The 19,335-nt window shown below is 48.5% G+C and overlaps 1 protein-coding gene across 1 annotated transcript in view; it reads right to left on the reverse strand.

Annotated features, from left to right (window-relative positions):
• RPH3AL (rabphilin 3A like (without C2 domains)) overlaps nucleotides 1-18,003 on the reverse strand; it is a 33,497-nt gene extending 15,494 nt beyond the window's left edge. Inside the window, exons 1-5 of the mRNA XM_054394532.1 lie at nucleotides 17,909-18,003; nucleotides 16,482-16,625; nucleotides 14,419-14,548; nucleotides 10,460-10,546; nucleotides 1,616-1,790 (exon numbers count right to left, since the gene is read on the reverse strand). Coding sequence (XP_054250507.1) covers nucleotides 1,616-1,790; nucleotides 10,460-10,546; nucleotides 14,419-14,548; nucleotides 16,482-16,625; nucleotides 17,909-17,985 — 613 coding nt within the window. The 5' untranslated portion in view covers nucleotides 17,986-18,003. The remainder of the gene's footprint in view (nucleotides 1-1,615; nucleotides 1,791-10,459; nucleotides 10,547-14,418; nucleotides 14,549-16,481; nucleotides 16,626-17,908) is intronic.
• Between the last annotated feature and the right edge of the window lie 1,332 nt (nucleotides 18,004-19,335).

A 19,335-nucleotide genomic window follows, 5' to 3' on the forward strand; every position in this document is an offset into this window, starting at 1 on the left:
TGAATTACAGCCCACAGTGCCCATTGAAAGCTGTCCAGAGGACAGGCAGCCTAATAGAGAAGGCCACAAGGAAAGGAAGCACCAGAAAATAAAACCATAAATTATTATTATCCAACCCATAAAACAGCAGCCAGCCAAAAATCAGAGCACAGGGAGAAAGGCTGTTCACCATCCATATCAAAGCTTACTAAAGGCTGCTTTGCTCTCCTCCACCTGCTCCTTTGCCATTATTTGGGGGGAGAGCTAACTCAAATAAAAATCAGAACTGAAAAACCAGGCCAGGTCTGGGCTCAGCATCTCTGACTTGTAATGTTTTCTGTATCACATGAGCAGAAAACACCCCATCAGTCAGCTCATTTGTTAAGACAACTTCCAAACATCTCCTGGAGGGAAGCACAACCACCTATTGTTGATGTAATTTGTCTTTAATTACAAGAGTTACAGCAGGGCTGGGAGTGTTTTCCTAGCTGGGGCCCAAAGAGAAGCTTTGTAAATCAAACTCTCCTGAGTCCTCTTTATTAAAAGGTCATTTCCCTCTGCACATCGTGATGGGGAAGGGTGTATTCTGCTGGTACACTGAAGAGGTCTTCTCCAATTGAGTGGATCTAATAGCAAAAGACAAGGGGAGAGAGGCCAGAGAGTTCTGCTAATCCACATCAGAAAGAAATGAAGAGAAATCAAAGCAGACTGTCAGTGGCTTCAATTCTGCAGCATCTCTCTGTTGCTGTGCTCCATCCTGGGTGCTCAAGCTCCTCAATGCCAAGCTGCTGCTTCCCCCTCCACTACCTCCAGGCACAGCACTGGAGTGGGCATATGAGCAAGGACAAGGTGGCCAGATGTCAGGGAATGGAGAAGGAAGCCCTACAAGGTAGGGACCTGATGCAACAGCAATCCCAAGATGCTCCATGTAACACAATGGTCTACTTCAGTCAAGGACTGCCTAACACAACAGGGATGTGAGTGCTGAAGCTCACAAATCTTCAGGCTTGGCAGAGCTGAATCTTCTGGCTCTAGCTTTGCACACAGTTAAGTTAATCAACAGCTTCTTCAAGAGATTTAAAGAACAACTCAGCCTCGAGCTCTCCATGCTGTAAACCTCATCCCCCTCCCCAAAGCCACGGGATGAGCTTCACCCTTTGCCAGCCTCAACTGCTTAGGGGGGTCAGAAACAGAAGACAGCATCAGCTCACTTCTGCCCACCAACTGCAGAAGACTATCTCTGCCTCCTTGCTTTAAGCCCTGGGAAGACCCCAGAGAGATTCTGGTGGGTATAATTTCTAACCCAGCATAAAGCAATTGAAGTATCTGCCCAATGGTGCCCTGTGGAGCAGTGTCTGCTTCATGGGTTGTCCCTCTCTTGGCAATCATAGCAAAACAGCAGGGTCTGCACAGAATGGAGGAAAGCATGGGTGGACTGAAGGAGAAGGAGTCCAGGAGGACTGAGGCTAGTCTGGGCGACCACAGTGAAACCTGAAAAAACACCATAGCATAAGACCCCATCACTGCCTGCATGGGAAACACACCACACTTGTGGGCTATCCCTAAATCCTGCTAGCAACAGTAGAAACCAAATCCTTCTCCCCACTGCTTCCTGGACACAGAGAAGACAACCAACCTTTTCCCCTGGCCCAGGTGAAGGATCTGCTGGCACCAACGCTCTCTGGCTCCGGCACCGCTGGCTCACTTTGCCAAGGCTGCGTGGGCAGCTCACTGGATTTGCTGCTGCTCTTCAAAGGTGTGATGTACTTTGGCAGCCCTTTGTAGAACCATGCACCAGACCTCTTCCAAACCTGTTATAGACAGAGACACAACACCTTAAGCCTGGAAGCAGCAGACGGTTCAGATTCTGCATCTGCTGCTTTCCCATCGGGAATGCACAAAAAGGAAAGCTTCCTGGAGAGAGCAGGAATGTGCCACACATCACAATAGCCTCAAGCACATGCTCTGCTTAGAGTAAAACAAGTCCTGCACTAGCTGGAGGGGCAGCAAGTCCTGACACATGTCCTCTTGGGACAGGCCTCTCAGTCTGGGTCACTTTGCTTCTGAGAGAGTCAAAGGCCAGCAGCAGCTGCTGAGGGATGCAAGGGGCAATGCCAGGAGAGCAGAAACGCTGCCTCATGATGCACCAAACAGCACAACTTGGCATTTATCCCCCAGAGCAGATCAGGCTAAGCCTGATCACCTAATGAGCGTGCCTGAGAACCCCAGAACCAGGACACTCAAGCAACCCAAACCTGCAGCAGGATCTGACAACACCTCCTGTAAGAATGTCCTCTACTCTGCAGTTTAGTTTTAATGCAGCTTATGATGAAGGAGCTGTATTAAGTATACTTAGTATAAAGCTTGCTGTGAGCCAGAGGAAGGGAAAAGGATGGCAGTTCAGAAAAAGAGAAATGGCTTCTAAAAACCTAATTCTTTTGTGCCTTCCAGCAGTCTAATAATGAGCTAATGAGACAGCTAGGGCAAAACCAAATTAATACAGTAAAAAAATAATTTTCTATTTTAAGCAGGGGGGTAGAAACCTTACATTTCTGTTCAGAGTGAAGGAGATAACCAGTGTTTCTACTCCAGGTTCCCAAAGCATTTTGCATATGGAATCATCCCAATGGCAACAGGTTTAAATGCAGATATCCCTCATTAGAGCAATACCTTTGCAATTTGCATTTTGGGCTTAATCAAAGCAGAGGGCAGTGACAACACCTGGCACTCACGAAAAGTTCTTCTCATGCCAGCACAAAAAGCAGGACACCACTGTTACCATTTCACTGAGGGAAGGAGATTGCTCAGCAGGTTGCCTGGCTCCTAGACCAGAGCCATCAACACAGAGAGCTAAAATCTCTGTTTGGGGTCTTGAAAGCCAAATGAAGGCAATCTGAATTCACTGGGGAACCTGGTAGCATGCTTTTTAAAAGAAGAGCACCCAGTAGAAGAAAAACACATCACTGTGGCCCAGCACACACATCAGTTCCCTGTGAGAGTGCAAGAGAGACACTTTTGCATCTCCATCTAGAAACTAGGAGGTGAGAGCACCCAGCAACTCCACCAACAGCCCAGCAGGACAGTGAGTCTGCTCCAAGTAAAGAAGCTTGGGAAGCCGCTTCCCCAAAGGAGAGAAGACTGCAAGTTCTTCTACAGAGGGAGCCTTGGCAGACAGGAGACTTTACCAGCTCCTTTGCCAACATGCAAACAGCCAAAACAGTGACCCAGTCAGCCAAGACACAAGCTGATCACAGCTCCTTCTGTCCCCTCTGTAAGCACACAGGGACTGCACGGCATGGGGTACAACTTGTACAACAGCACATGTCAATGCAGCATGGGGATCCTGGAGGAACATGCTCTGCTACCCCTGCAGAGCCAAGGATTGGGATGCAATAGGTTTTTGAAATCTGGGACAGACGTCTCTATACTGAGCTTAGCCCACTGCAACTCAGATAAAGATGCAATGCAGGAGCTGCAGGCTGGGCAAGACCTCGTCTCTCTTGTCTGGCCTTGGGGGCAGCTGCACATGCAGGACAGAGCAGGCAGAACGGGGGCTGCTGCACCCACAGGGTTTGCACCCCACCAAGCACCTTGCTAATTGGCTTATTGCACTGGATTGCACGGATTGAGGAGCTTGTCTGCCCCCTGCCACACACTGGGGAGCTGTGGCACACGTAGCTTCCCCGCAGAAACTGCCAGGGACAAGCAACCCTTTCTTACAGTCATTCTCTGAACAGGCCTTGCAACATCTGTAATTTAATTTGAAGCACTGAAGAGACCTATTATCTCCAGGCGAGCTACAATTTAGGCACACCATAAAACCAATCAGACACAGCAAGATTGCTCTAAGAAAAGGCTGGTCACCTCCAGGGTTCTCACTACCCCAAGGCAAGTCCAGTTACAGAAAGAGTTAATGATATAATATACCCAGCTCTGATGTAGTCACACCAGTATAAAATTGATTCTATGCATACATATTCACTTCAAATTGGTGCTTCTAATAGAGTTTGGTCTCATTACAGCAGTACTGAAATTGTTTTGAGATCAGCCCTTCAATAGCTGCAGCAAGATGCTCTCTCCTGTCTGAATTCAGCAGCTCTGCTCCCCCTACCCACGGCAGCAGTGTGCCCCATCCCCAGCCCTGGTGGTTCATGTTCTGCCCTGCACGTGGGCACAGGTTAGTTTCAGCATCCATGCATCAAAACAGATCGATGCTGCTGACTGCTATTGATGGCAGCTTCATTGATTGCAGGAGTGGCCTGACAGCAAAGGTCTTGCTTGATTTTAAGTTAATAAATCTATAGCAGTGCTTCAGCAATAAAGGTCCTGTTTATTAGGAGTTTGCTCTAAGCAAAGAGTTTTGCTCCCACCAGTTCTGTTGGCACAGAAGGTGAAATCTAACCCCCATGGCAGCCTGACCTTGGGTGGAGCTGGAATTTCATCAGCCAGGGGGACAGCCAGCCACTTCCAGTCTCTTGCAACAAGCCAGTTTTAGCTAAAACTGATCATCCTTTGCTCCTAGTGCTTGACAGAGGGGAGTAAAGGTCTGTATCTGCATCACCCCAGATCAGGACATGATGGTCCAGAATGTGGCTCAGGACAGAGCAGCCACACCACACATCACCAGCTGCAGGCTGTCTCTGGCCCACTGCACTCAAGCTGGCCCAGCTAAACACAACTAAAATCCACACTCAATATTGACCTCCTGTCCTTCTGCCTCCCCTGACACCAAAAGTACCCTAAAGCAAAGGTGGGTTGGACACAGGGGAGAAGAGCCACTTTAGCAACAGACTCCTTCTTTTATTACTTCAAACCAATTTAACAGCCATCGCCATGTCAAGTCCAGAGAGCTCAATGCCTTTTATAACCCCGATAATGCTCCTATTAAAGTTGCATCAAGCCATCATTACAGCTACAGGATGAGACAGTCAGAAGCAGATGCTTATTTTTATCTGGCACACTCAAGTGCAGCCTGTAAATGGCACCTAACAGAGAATCACTGGGCCCTGGTGACATGCATGTTACTCCTCCCCCCTCTTTCTCCTCTGAACACATAAGTGCCAAAACAAGCTCCTAAAGAAAGAAAATGTAAGGACTTGCTGATGAAGGGATGGGATCACAGAAGGAATTGTAATGGTACTTGCAGGCCCCCCCCCCAGAGTTTGCTTCACCAAAGCCACAAGTCCCCTAAATAGAGATGCTTACAAAGGATCTTTGTAGCTGCCTTCCTTCGCAGCAGCCTGGGCAAGAAGAAAACAGCTACCTTTAGCTTCCCATGCTGACACCCCAGTTACTGGCCCAACCTCCCAAGCAGCTGAAAGGCAGGGGAGCAGGTTCTCGTGGGCTACAACACTTAACAAAGAGAAAGGCACCTGCAAATGCCACCACCCTGGGAGAACTTCATTGTCCTCACGCTGCATGTGCCCCCAAGCTCACTTTGTCCCAGCTCTGGCATGCTGCAAACCACTGGCAGGAAAGAAAGAGAGAGCGCTCTTCAGCTTCGGTATTTGCATTCATCTGCTTTTCCATAACACAGAGATTTCCAATTACATTATTTACAGCAATCTGTTGTCAACTCCCACATTCAGCATTTGAGGATGAAGAAAATTAAAAGGCAGTGAAAATTGCTGTTCAGAGGTTTGTTTCCGGAATAGCAAAAAAATCTATGGCACCTCTGACCCCAACGCTTCTCAAGCTGCAATGGCTGAGATGATTTATCATTCCCCTTTCAATCAGGCCTCTTTTTTTTTTTTCCCTCCTATGCCTCTATTCTAGAGGACACTATTTTGAGTCTAACCACTTGTTACCACCCCTCAAAATAATACAGCAGGCTATTGATGAGTAGTTTGAATTGCAAACAGGTGCACATCGCTTCGATTCAATCCAGAGTCACCCAAAATAAACACTCCCCTCCATCAGTATGGTCTTCTGCCAAGACATCCTCGTGCCAGGCAGCAATAACCCTGGGCTATGTTGGTTTTTAATGTTCAAAATGGTATGAGGGCATATATGAAAAGGGAAGCCCTGGGGGCAAAATGGGAGGAGAAAACTCTGCTTCTCCAGCACTGGAATCTTCCTCTGCATGGTTTATTGTGATAAACCAGGAAACGCAGCCAGCCATGAAAACGCTGTTTAGTGAGGGAGAAGAAATTAAAGGGAAAGTGAAGCAGAGGGGGCAAATTAAAACTTTAACAGGTCCCTGAGAGATGACACTGTCTTTCACAGCCAGTGGAGTTTAAAAAAAGCTCTCTCCCCCCACCCTACTGAAACTGTTTTCATTATGACTACAGTTTTGGATGTGTCAATTCAAATGTAAATGTGCACAAAGGCTTCCAAGAGGATTTTAATTACCATGATAGCATCGCTAATTATGGATATGAAAAAATACATATATAAAGTGGTCATTCAGGAGGGTGCTGTGCAGAACCTGGAGGTATCAGTCAAAACAGGGCTGTGCAGAGAGTTAAACGGCCGGGCAGGGATTTGACAAAGCACAGCAGGTTCCATTTCCCCCTCAGGCCAGGAGGTGACAGGCAGACTCCAGCCACATGAGACTAATTCAACACAGGCACTGCTGCCCAAGCTGTTTCTAAGCTCATGTGCTCTGCCAGAGGCCTGGCAGCTGGGAACCACTCCAGCTGTACACATGCCTACCACAGCTCCTCCCAGGCAGTTCTGCTCCTCTGCCAGTCGCCACAATGAACCTGTTTTGCTGGAGGACTTGGTCCCTTTCTGCCCTGCACTCACATTCCAATGGGTGCATCGCTGCTTCCCTGCAAACCCATGGCCAAAGTTTGCTGCCGTCAGGGATCTGCATCCCTGATCGTGCTACGGGACTTCATACCTATGCAGAAAAAGGAGTCAATCTCCAGAAAGGCAATGCAAGATGCAAAGCCATGAAAGGCAATGCAGCACATGGAGGAAACAAGAAGGAAGGGACATTCTTGCCCTCAAACATGAATATGAGGTTGACTGAATTCACTTCTCCCCTTGCTTGCAGGAACAACAAAACACGATCCATGTATCTGTTTTAGTTCTACCACCCACAAAGACACTGCAAAGGAAAACATCCACAGAATCCTGGAAGAACAAGAAGGGCTTTCAACAGACAGTTCTGAAAAACAGCTGGGACAAGTGGCATCTCCAACAGACAGGTTCTCACCTAAAGCAAGTGAGGTCTATCTTATTCAAGGAATAGGTGATGCACTTATGATGGAGGGGTGTTCGGCTGGCCCTTGGGGATGTTCTCTTTGCCAGCAGGAACATCCAAGTGCTGCCAGGTCCCAGCCAGGTATTCCTCCTAGCACCCCTCTGGCAGTGCAGAGACCCTCACCCTGCGTGGACACATCACACCGAATATGCTGCCTTGCTTCTGGATGGTTGGGATGCAAGCAGCAGGCAGAATCCATTAATCACCTCCACTCTCCAGAAATAAGACAGTGTCAGAGCAACTTGTTCCTCATTGCTATGCAGTGCAGCCTTCCTAGTGGAGGTTTTCAAGGAAACATAAAGCAGCAAAGAACACTTTGGAATGGCTGAGTCTGGGATTCTCAAAGGGATCTGTAGGCATGAAACATTCAACTCCAGGTGAAAAACTGATGTAAACAACTTGTTTACATCAGTTACTTGTTACTTGGGTTTGCATTTTGACCCAAGCATGATTTAATCATACCTGAGACCAGCCCAGATTCTGTCTGTGCAGCAAGAGGGAGAAGGTGACTACCGTGTCACCAAACCTACACTAGCTTAGATCAAGCCTACAAGGATAAATAACAACAAGGAAGAGGGAAGGATGAAAGCTTTAGCAGGTATCAACAACGCTGCACACTTCAGCTGGTAGCTGGTATCAGTGAATGTCCAACCCCATCATCCTGCCTTGAGATCCTGGTGGGCTGCAAGACTCACATGCTCACTCACTCAGAGGCTAAAGGGGGCAATTACAGTCCTAGGCTCTTGTCCCAGCCAGATGACACTTATTAACTCTAGCCAACACCATTTAGTCCACCCAGGTTTCTGAATGACCTCCCTTTCTCATTTCAGTGCCTGTCAGTCTCTCACTAACCGAATTGAGAGCTTCATAAATACAATGCTCAAATAGCTTGAGCAGTGGTTCAGAAAATTAGATGGTGATCAAAGCACTGAGGTAGAGGGAATCACCTAGCTTGGCAACACCACATCTCATCACACCTGCTGGAGGGGGCACTCCAGACCAGTATCAAACACTCACCGACTAGAGCTGGCCAACTTTAGGTGCCCCACAAGTTGGGAGGTGTTGTCCCTGTGGCCTGGGACAAGCCTACTTTAAGTGTGTGTTTCATTGGCATAGGCAAAAGGAAAACCTTGCTCAGCGATGCTGTGCACTGAGAAGGGAAGAGACAAAGGATAACACTGACTTGTTACTGCTTCACACAACCCAAAGCACTTCAAGTATGTTCCTGAAACTCTGCTTTGATTCCAGGAAATAAAACGGGGCCGATGCCTACTCATTATGCAGGGGATTCAGAGGTTAGACAGACATGAGAGTATCTGATCCCAAAGAGCAGACATCCACCTGCACTCACTGATAGCAAATATAACCTTCAGCAAAGAGCATGGCCAACTGGGTTTGGTCCAGAGCAGATGGCAAAACAAGACAGATCCAGATCACAGAAACAGACGGCAGCAAGGCACTGGTGGTGAACACCAGCCTGTCCAAGAAACCTGGCAAATCCGTGCATGCCCTGTAGTGACATGACACCTGAACCAGCTTCAGGGACTGCACTAGTAGCAGCCATCAGCCTGGGGCCTGAGAGACTCATCTCTTCCTCACACAGACTTCAGGGAGGACCTGATCAAAGCCACTTTCCAAGCCTTTATTCTGACATTGCCTCAACTTCATGCCCTAGCTGACATGCCTCAAGGCTTCTGCTAATTCTCAATGCTTCCCTGCCTTCCCTCAAAATAAAAGCAGAGCATGTGGGAAGACAGAGGGGATGTATGATTTGATGCCTGGCTGCATGTCCCCACTGTGATCCTTCCAAGCTTCTCCTGGAGCAAGAAAGGAGACAGCCCTGAAACAACCTTAAAGAGAGTGAAAAAATAAAGATGAAGCTTAAGGTTGGGAGGTAAGATTAGGCTATTTTTTAGGTAGTCTAAGAAGAAAAGTTCCATCCATTTTCATTAGCACTTTGGCCATACTTGAGGATTCAGAGAGAGAGAGAGCAAGCTCTGAAGGTTATTGTAGCCTCACGCAGTGGCCACATGTAACACTTAACAGGACAGGTCAAGATTCTTCTCTGTCCAGTGACCAAGGCTCTTCACATAGGAAAAAACCTACCACCTGTACAGTGTGAGATGAGAAAAAAAAAAATACAGAAAAGAACAGAATAAAAGAAGTAAAGTAAATTTTAGTCCTCTGCCCGTCTCCCTGACCTGCCTCACTCTTCATTGTGAGACCTCCATCTGGAATTGAAAACATCTGGATGACTCAGTGCATCAAATTAATTGCAATATTCAAGGAGCTGGAATGCTCTCTACCTACCCACACCCACACTGCTGCTCAAAAGTTAAAGACCAGCAGGATTCATGTACCCCTCATCTTATCCGAACATGAACTTTGCAACTGCTCCCACACAGACAAACCCCTCCTGTGTCAAACCAAAGCAATGCCCAACTTCCACATCCAGTCAAAAAAAAAAAGTTCAGCATCTCAAACACCTGCACAAATGCTCTCACTACACTTCAAAAATTGATTTAGCAGAGCACACAGGTTTCACAGTTGGTTGCAGCGGTCAGAAATAGCTGCACCAGATTGATGTTCAAGGACCACAAGCAAAAGCCCAAAATAAATTGATGAGAACAAGTGAAAGTCCTTCTGCAATCACAGAACAAATTCACTGACTTCACTTCACTGTAGAGCAGCAAGCCCTGATGTTGGTGGCTGCTGGCTGGCAGACAAGAATTGAGGCAGGCTGTTACTTTTTGCAGCTTACAGTCAAGGATGAAGGGTATAAAAATTTAGAGACCTGCATTCGAAGTCTCACATGCTGGCAAATTATAGGATTTTGCAGGCAGGGAGGAAAAGAGACCTAAAAGCTGCAATCCCAGTTATTTTTAGAGGGACAAATGTTGCAGCTATGCCGTAGGTCTCTCCAGCTGTATTAAAGAGCCAGTGTTAGCCAAGTTTATTTGCCTCAGAGCTGGAAGGGAAAGAGTGTGGCAGCAGAAGGTAACAGTCACTTTATGACCATGACTAGAAAAGCCCCACAAAGCCATACAGGCTGCAGGGGCTGGTGGTTTTGATCCCTCCACCCCCTCACAAACCAAAGCTGTCGCTATTGTTTCTATTCACTAAGCCTTCTTAGCCTCCAGCCAAGCCTCCCAAAGCCCATCCCAAGCTCCCTTCCAAGTGCCCAAGCAGAAGAGCCCACGCACACTCAGCACAGACACAGGACAAGCAACGCATGCTGCTGAACCTCATCTCTCCACAGCTGCATTTTACCTCTCTCTGTTCACTGCAGATCTTGCACAGCCAAAGAGGACGTTTCTGGGCTCCAAAGGTTTCTATTCCGCACTTAGTGCAAACTTTCTGAAAGAAGAAGAGAGGAAAAAAGAAGAAAAAAAGTGGTGTTAGTAAGGCCATACAGCCCTTAGGAGAGAGAAGGGAGAGAAGCATCTTTCCCACAGTTCTGCTTTGCCTTCCTTAAAAACCTAAACAGGAGACAATTTTCTTAGTCATCCTGAAGAACCATGGATGGCAGGAAATTGCCTCAGCTTTGAACAGACATGAGACAGAGGCAAATCTACAGCATAGTCCTTGAATGCAGGGCAAGAAGAGCACTGGACAGGGTAAATCATGACCAAGAGACAACCCCATGGCCTCCCCTCCATTTCAGCAGGTGCTCAGCAGCTCTTGATTTGTGGCTGCTTAGGAAGTGGGCCCCACCATGCTGACAGCAGCAGTCCCTGAGCTTCTAGAAGGCTTGACAGCACCACGTGGCCACTACTGCTGCAGAGGGACCTTTTGTGTCTCTGCTGGCATTACCAACCATTTACTACCTGAATCACCTCATATTACACAATGAGGCTGATGTGTATCAGGCTTGGCTTACAGCTTGAATGAGAAATTGGATGAATTCTTTGATCCACACAGAGCAAAAGTCACTCACAAGAGGGACCTGGAGAGCAAAACCTTTCCCTCTAGAGGGACGTGTGAATTTAATCTCCCCTGCAAAGGCTCTACTCATCCCCCCAGCTGGGCTGCTCCTCCTCCGAGCCAGGAGGTCTGTATCCAGGGACCAATGCCTCAGAGGCTCACTCAGACCTCAGTGACTCTGTCTGGAGGAGGAGAGTGACAGAATCATGATACCTGAGGCAACGGCTTCATTGCACCCCACTGTTGTGGTCAGAGTAATCCAGAGGCAGGTCTGTCCCTGACTCATGCTGCGCACAAAGTGGGAGGCATCACCAGCAGAGCCACAGAGGTTAGTCCTCCTCTCTCCATCTCTCTCTTTCTGTCCTCATCCTCCCAGAGAAATAAGGAACAACCTATTGGGTCTGCTGCATCAGTACTCAACATGGTGCAACCTAAGCCAAGAGGGGCTGCAGATGCAACTAGGAATATCATCTGAAACACTCCAAATTTGCCCTCCCTCCAATAAAATCTAAGGGAGTAACTCAGTCTTAAATACCCTCACTGATCCCAACCCCACATGTATAGCACATTCAAACACTCCCTCTAGTGGAACTTTCCAAGTGATTTTATTCCTAGCCATAAATTTTGAAAGTTCCACTATAAAAAGGAGTTTTCCCTTTCCTCTGCAGGTACGACGAAAAATCAAGCATCACTTACAACCCCTCAGAAGAAGACATAAAAATCAAGGGCATTAAACACAGCCCCACTCCTCATTAAACACAAGATAAAGCACCTTCTTCTCCTACATACAGATCACCTTTTATAGATCCCACTGATCCCCTCTGCATGGTAAATGACACATTATGCTTTGTCTAACCACTGCTATTGTTAACATTCCTGGATTTGCATACATCTTTGTCTTGCCAGCATGCATTTATTTCCAAGGTAATAAAAGCTAATATTAAAAGCATTCTTCATAAAACAGAAAGTAGCACTTAAAAAAGAAAAAAAAACATCATTCCATCAGGCTACAAGAAAGACAGAACCTCTGCTCAGCAGAAGGGACTTGCTGAAGGTGAAGTTCTTTGCTATGTTTTAGATGCATTAGTACAGTTCCTGTTACTGAATTAAACAAGTCTGAGACAGTAACAGAGCACCAGCAGCAAGAAAAATATGAACTTTAAAAATCCATAATTGCCTGACAAGTCCTTGCTTACTGCATACAGCACTGCATGAGTGATGGATATCTCTGGATGAGAGGGAACAAGTCTAAAGTAACAGTCTACTCTGTGTGCTGCGTCAAAGGGTTGACTGTTCCCCAGGTTCACTCCACAATATTAAAAAGCAGCAAGAGAAGCAGCCCAGGGCACCCAGGTTGTATTGAGTGTGTGCCTTGAGCTTGCACGCAGCTGAAAAGTGCAGCCAAGCTGAAAGCAGCTGCAAAACACACCCTGGATATAAATGCTCCTGAGCTGGCTGCCAGACTCCAGACAAAAAGGGAATAACCATAAAAGAAAAGCAATCAGCCCTTCTCTGGGGGTTTATGGTCACAGCCCTCCCAAGAGGCTAAGGCTCAGGCAGCATCACCAGCTGGGAGGTTACCACCTACAATTGCAAATGGACAGGGCAGGGAAGTGTCTGAAGCAGCTTTTGCCTCCTTGTTAGTGTACAGGGCTCCCAGGAAGGAAGCTAGAAAACCTTGTGGCAATGTGACCTAGCTGGCTTTGGACAAGGTGAGAGCATAACTGCCAAGGGAAGAAGGCAAGAACAGAGCACATCCTGTTATTCCACATCCTGTTATTCCATCCAATGCAGGAAGCAGCCAGCTGTCTCCTGTTGGCCACCCAGCCCTTGTATAGAGAGTTCATGCTCCTCTCCAAGAGAGCTGCCCTGTAGCTCCCATCAGATCAGATCTTTCACTTCCCACTTCCTTAACGCTGTTTCCTTCTCCACCCCTTCCTAAAATGATACTTTCTTCCTGGCTTAAGACCCAGGGGTTCAAAGTGCTGTGGCCAACTGTGGACCAGTGCAGCCCAGCCTGGCAGCCTGCTCTGCATGAGAGCTGCACTTCACAAACTCAAGCAATGCCAGTAGGAAAGGGTCTCCCCTGTGGCCTGCATGGCTGCTTACCACAGAGGTAACCTGTCTGCCTAACCACTCCACTGTAAAGGAGCAGGTTTTACTCAGTGCTGTCCTGTGGGCTCTGGGGGACATCTCTTCAGTGACAGAGGTGACATTGGCAAGGGTCTCCTTGGCTCCAGTAGCCACTAGGGACAGTCAGCACAGGTTGCTCCCTTCCACCCTACCACGAGCAAGTGAGAAACACTCCTGCAACCAGCAGGTCCCCTCACTCCTCCCCAGGCAACTCCCTGAGGCAAGTCACTTCGGAAGGTATCTCCCCAGGGAAATATGGTCTTCTAGTGCAGGAAAAACAGCCTCCCAGCAGAGGGAGGATAAAGTGGTTGCCTTGGAGATCATAATTTCCACAGCAATACAGATTAACCCCTTGGCTGCAGAGTCTAAACACACAAGAATTGTCCCTCCAGGGTGCTGGCAGAAAAGCAGCTTCCCCAAAAACTGATGCTGCTTTTCCAAGAGCACCTGTGCAGTCCTGCCAACAGCACACACAAACCCAGGCAGTCAGTGCTGCACAGGTCCTTCATGTCCCAGAGCTGGAAACCCTACACTGGCTTGGAACTTGAAGATGGACTTGAGTCCTCTGAAGAGCAGCATGACTGGAAAGTCTAAGGACAGCCCTAGCAGTAAACAACAATAAAGCACACAGAATCTTCTTAGGAGTTGCTTCTGATCCATTTCTGCCCCTTCTCTCACTCTGCAAACCCAGATGTAGAGCATGTGGGAAGACAGAGGGGATGTATGATTTGATGCCTGGCTGCATGTCCCCACTGTGATCCTTCCAAGCTTCTCCTGGTCAGGGCACCAAGAAAGGAGACAGCCCTGAAACAACCTTAAAGAGAGTGAAAAAATAAAGATGAAGCTTAGGTTGGGAGGTAAGATTAGGCTATTTTTTAGGTAGTCTAAGAAGGAAAGTTCCATCCATTTTCCTTAGGGAAGCACTCTGCAAACCCAGATGCAGGGCTGACGCATCCCATCTCAGCACTCAGTACAGTTTAGACACCTTGGGGTCCTGAGGAATAAGGTAACCAGGGTGCAATAGAAAACCTGATGGTCTGACAGCACCAACCAAGACAAGTGGAGCTAAGGTAACTTAACCCTGCAGTTACCCAGCTTTCAGGAGACCCAGTGGCCTTTCCTACACAGATCTGCTAACTGGGAGCAGGCAGGAGCCCGTGTGCCCAGCCCACCTTTTTGCAATCCTGGCAGAAGACCGAGCTGCTGCCCAGCAGCCCGAGCAGCTCACCGCAGAGCAGGCACTGCGAGAGGCCATCCCCCATGGCGTTCTTTCTCATGTTCTCCAGCCGCTCCACCAGGCGCCTGCGGGGCAAGAGGCAGAGCAGAGGTCACAGCACTCACCTTGGAAGTAGAGGCATGCCAAAAACCTGCAGACACATGCTCCAGACAGCCTACCTTTGCTGCTTCTCTGCAGTTTTGGGCCCCTTGCTGGGACCATATGGACTTTCACTTCAGTCTCTGCACTCAGTGTTTCCTATCAGCTGGCTTTTGGCCTTCAGGAAATACAAACCTCTGTAAGTCCATCTTCCAAAACTCACCAAGACCTGAATAATCAAAACTGCAAATACACTGAAAGGCCTGACTTAGCCAGTGCATGCAGGGCACACAGCTCCCAAGAATGGCTTGATCCCACACAAGGAGCTCAGCGTCACTGGGCCACAGTGTCAGCACAATGATTTCCTGCCTGTAGAGCAGAAAAATCCTTTAGTGCTCAGATCAGGGCAGGTCAGACAGCACTGGGAAAGCACAAAGGAATCAGACCTGCCAAACTCTGCTTCATCTTTATATATACTCCCTGGAAGCAGCACTATGGGTACATGACTTGCCCACAACCCATTAGATGCAGGAAGGCCAGACTGAAGCCATCAGATGAAAATGAGCTTGGCTGCAGTACAGGAATGCCAGGAATTGCTCCCTGCTTCGCTCAAGAGCACGCTTGGAAGACAGGAAGCACATATGTATGCACAATGTCCATAGCAGCAGGACTAGGAAAGGGAAGGCAGGATAAGCAATTAGGATGCAGGATGTGGAAAGCATGCAGAGAAAGGCTGCTGTCTTGAGATCACTGCTTGGCAATCCTCAAGTATCCATTTGTAGATGGGGATGATAACAGCCAGGCCATTTATCAGAGGCAGTGACCAGCTGCAGCCATGCACAGCTGCTCTCCTGCTATCCATGCCACCCAGTCCTCATTAGCACTAATGTCCCATCAACCAAGTCCCTTGCTGAGAGGAAGGCAAGGTCTGGTTGAAAGAGGTATTGCCTGTGGTGATGAGGTCAGACAGCACAGCTAGGATGAGCCATCATTAGTATATTCATGATCCTTGACTTCAGCAGAGGAGAACTCCCAGGAGCTAACAAAAGCATTTCAGAGAAGGCTTCAGCACAGGAGCACCCAGGCAGTCCCTTTCTGCAACTACACCAACAACTGCACAGGAATGACCGTCAGCCCCTCAGGGTCGTTGGCTGGTTCTGGGGTCTGCCACATATGACACAAGCATCATTGCCAGCTCTCATTAGCACTCACTAATGTGCACTGCACAGAGGCAGAGCAAAGCACAGGGGTAGGAAGCTTAGCCTGCTGGACACAGACCGGGAGACATTGGGGTTTCCTGTCTTGCAAACAGAAAACACTGCTGGGAAATGTTGCAGGGCTGCTGAAATCCCCACTCAGTGTAGGAGGACCATAGACAAAGCCAAGACTAGATCTCCAGCAGGACTGAAAGCAAAGGGTGCCCATGTATTAAATCATTCAGGCTAGCAAACCCCTTCCAGAGGGCTCAGCCAGCTAGAACATAAAGTCACTCACTGCTCCAGGCGAAATCCCAGGGGGCTGCCACAGACAAGGAAAAAACCTAACTGTGCTGCCAGCAGTGATTTCTGAGCCATCCTGTCCACTAGCAGTGGATGCAGCTGCACAGCTCAGCATCTTCCCCAGCCTCTTCCTGAGCCACTAGTGCAGCAGCACAGGCTGCATTTACTGGGGGCTTTGACAGTGGCTGCAACCAAAGCCACTAAGGCTTAAAAAAGGTGTGAAAAAGGCTTGAGACATGGAGAAAAGGAAAACATCACATCCTTCCCAATGTTCATCACCTCCAAACAAGCAACATGGGAAGAGAAAATAAATGAACTAAGGTGCTCTGAGTGATGGAGGCTGAGCTCTGGCAGCTGGTAGAGCCACTCCTGTGTCTGTTGTGACCTTTCCCTCTGAGGGGACAAATGAACGTGACCGTACCCGATGCGCTGCTGCTCCATCATGTCCAGTTTCTCTGCCTTGCGGATGACTTCCAGAATGACCTCAAGCTCCTGTGGGCTCAGAGTCTGCATCTTCCTCTGCTTCTCAGTCTGAAACGTGTGCACCGACCAGCCCGTCTGGAGCCTGTGGGAGGGGGTGGAGGGAAGGATTAAACTGTCAAAGGAAAGCACAAAACCCCTGCCCTGTCCTACATGCCAAACCTGCCTGGCACACAGAGCCCACATCAGCCTTCCATCAGAGAAGTCTTCTCTGGTTAACACCAGAGAGGAGACTCTTCTCACTGACCAGATCACTATGTCACTCTTCCAGCAGTGGTGCCTCTCTGCCTTCTCACTTCCCCTCCTGCTCCACTCCACATCCTCACTCCTGGTTGGCTCTGCCCATAAGGAAAACCAGCATGCCTAGTGCTGGCTATCCCTGCAGAGAGAAGTGCTGCAGACACCACAAATGCCAACAGCAGGCTCCTGAGCACAGGGATTATCTGCACCCTCCTCCCTCCAGGTCACACATTTCTAATGTCTTCAGTTCAAACACAAACATCACCAGGTAAGCCTTGAAATACTAATTTGGCAACCTGCTCCCTTGATCTAACCCAGGCCTGCAGAAGGACTTCAGTGAGCCCCTTCCCTCCCTGTCTCACACAGAGCAGCTGATGTTTCTCCTTAGCTCACTTGGGGACAGGCAAGAGCTTTCACAGCTCAATTAATTACCATGCAGTAGAGGTTTAGAGGTCAATGGATAAAGCCATGGCTACTAGCAAAACACAAGGCATTCTCAGACACAGTTATCTTAATGAGGCTTTGAGGTGAAGGCTGGAGAGGCAGCAGTGGTGTGAACTGCTCACAGTCTGGCAGTCCTCTCAGCTACAGGAGCACCTCCTGTTTTCTAATACGCTGCAGCAGGCTGACCCCAGAGGTTCAGGTAAGAGCAGAGCTGGCAGTGGCAAATGCAATTCTAGTGCTTGACTCATCTCCACCCCCTTTGTCTTTAGGTTATGCAGTAATTTAACTTCAGAGAAAAATGAGATCGAACGTTCCTAAAACAAAGAGTGCTGGCAGCTGGGGAGCACTATCAATTACATTTAGGATACTGCAGAGATGCAAGCAGGTCTCTAAACCACCCGGGGAGGGGTGGTGGGATGAATGGATAGAATCTCCACACACACCAGCCATGCTGCCAACTCCACTGCAGGCTGGCAGCTCCAAGCAGCAGCCAAGCACCAAGCTCCAGTTTAACAGCTCCTGTCCCACCCAAGCAGCGTATCTCCTTAGCTGCAGAGGGGTCTACATGTCAAACCTGCCTCCCAGTCGGGCTGTGGACAAGGCCAGTGCTCCTCACAGATACCACAAAACAATTCAGGCCAGAGCTGAGGCAGGAAGGAGAGAAAGAGGGTGGAGAGGACTCACTTGGCACGCAGAGCCAGCTGCCGGTCATTGGGGCACACCCACTGGCCCGTTCCGCTGCCAAAAATCGTGTCAGCCATGGCAGAAGACTGGCGAGGAGGCAGGGATCACACCTGTAAGAAGCAAACACCAGAACTGAGCACAGCTGCCACTCCACCCTCAAGAATGCACAGGGCAGTGCTTGGCACAGCCTCATCACCCATCCCAAAGAGCCACTCTTCTGGCACCTACAACAGAGGAGATCTGCTGGTGTCACACACGGTGGAAGCAGACAGCCTCTCACCCACACACCATCACCCTCCTAAAATACAAGCCAATAAATACTTTCAAATCCCTTGAAGACAAGGCTGGAAATTTAGATTTTATGGTACTCTACAGAAAGCCAGAGACTCTTTGTCAGTTCTGATTTTTCATTCCAGACTAGAGAAAAGCATTGCTTGTGGAAGAATAATCTCTGACCCAGCACCTTTAGAACCTCCAGGCTGCAGCACTGACAGAGAAAGCCACTCTATAAAGGACACCAAAGAACTACAGTTGCCTTTTTTTTCTTTTTTTACCTCTTAATGGGGTAACAAACACTAGCCCACGCGACAATCAGTGTGAACAGCGGCAAGTCATTTCGTTCATTAAAACTGCCTCCATGATAGTCTGATATTTATAACTGCAGCCTACAATAGCAGCTTGTTTGCATTCTCTGATGTTCAAGACAGCACCTCTGGCAACAGCTCTCCTTGCTGCAGCTCCTGTAACCAGCATGGTCCCACCAGCAATTCCCTGTGCTCAATGCCAGTTTCACCATGAACTGATCAGTGAAGGCAAGAGCCAACTTCCACTCGCTCATGGGAGAAACATCCCCAAAAGAGACTTTACAGCTAAGCAGTTCTGAGTCCTACCACCAGCTCAGATGAATAAAAAGCAGCAAGGGACAGGTGCAGCAAAAGATTTCAGTGGAGGCAAAAGTAGTCTCGATGTCTTAAGCTATTCTCCAGCTAAGCAAGTGTCTTACCAGCCCTAACACATGAATTCCCAGCTATTAATACTTACCTTTCTTAGAACTGACACTTGCCAGCTTTGAAACCAACCCTGCCAGGCAGAGATAACATGTTTAATGCTGTTTGGCAAACACAAATCAGATACAATAGCAGCAAGGTACATCACCTGCCAACAGTGCAGTAGTTCCCAAGAAAACACATGTTCCAGTCTCAATCCCCAGCACACTCACCCCAGCAGTGCCTGTGGCTCAGCCTGTGCTGCACCTCCTGCTATCTGCTGCTGACACACAGAGCTCTCTGCTGCTGTGCCAAGCGTGGAGGCATTGCAGGCTGCACGGCCTTGGCCCTCTCACACAGGCAGCCACACAGCTTGTACAAATCCACCTCTCCCTCCCTAGGCTGAGCTCCCATGTGCCACACACGCAGCACTCACCCCTC

Source organism: Indicator indicator, chromosome 30, assembly GCF_027791375.1.
Source record: "Indicator indicator isolate 239-I01 chromosome 30, UM_Iind_1.1, whole genome shotgun sequence".
NCBI lineage: Eukaryota > Metazoa > Chordata > Aves > Piciformes > Indicatoridae > Indicator > Indicator indicator.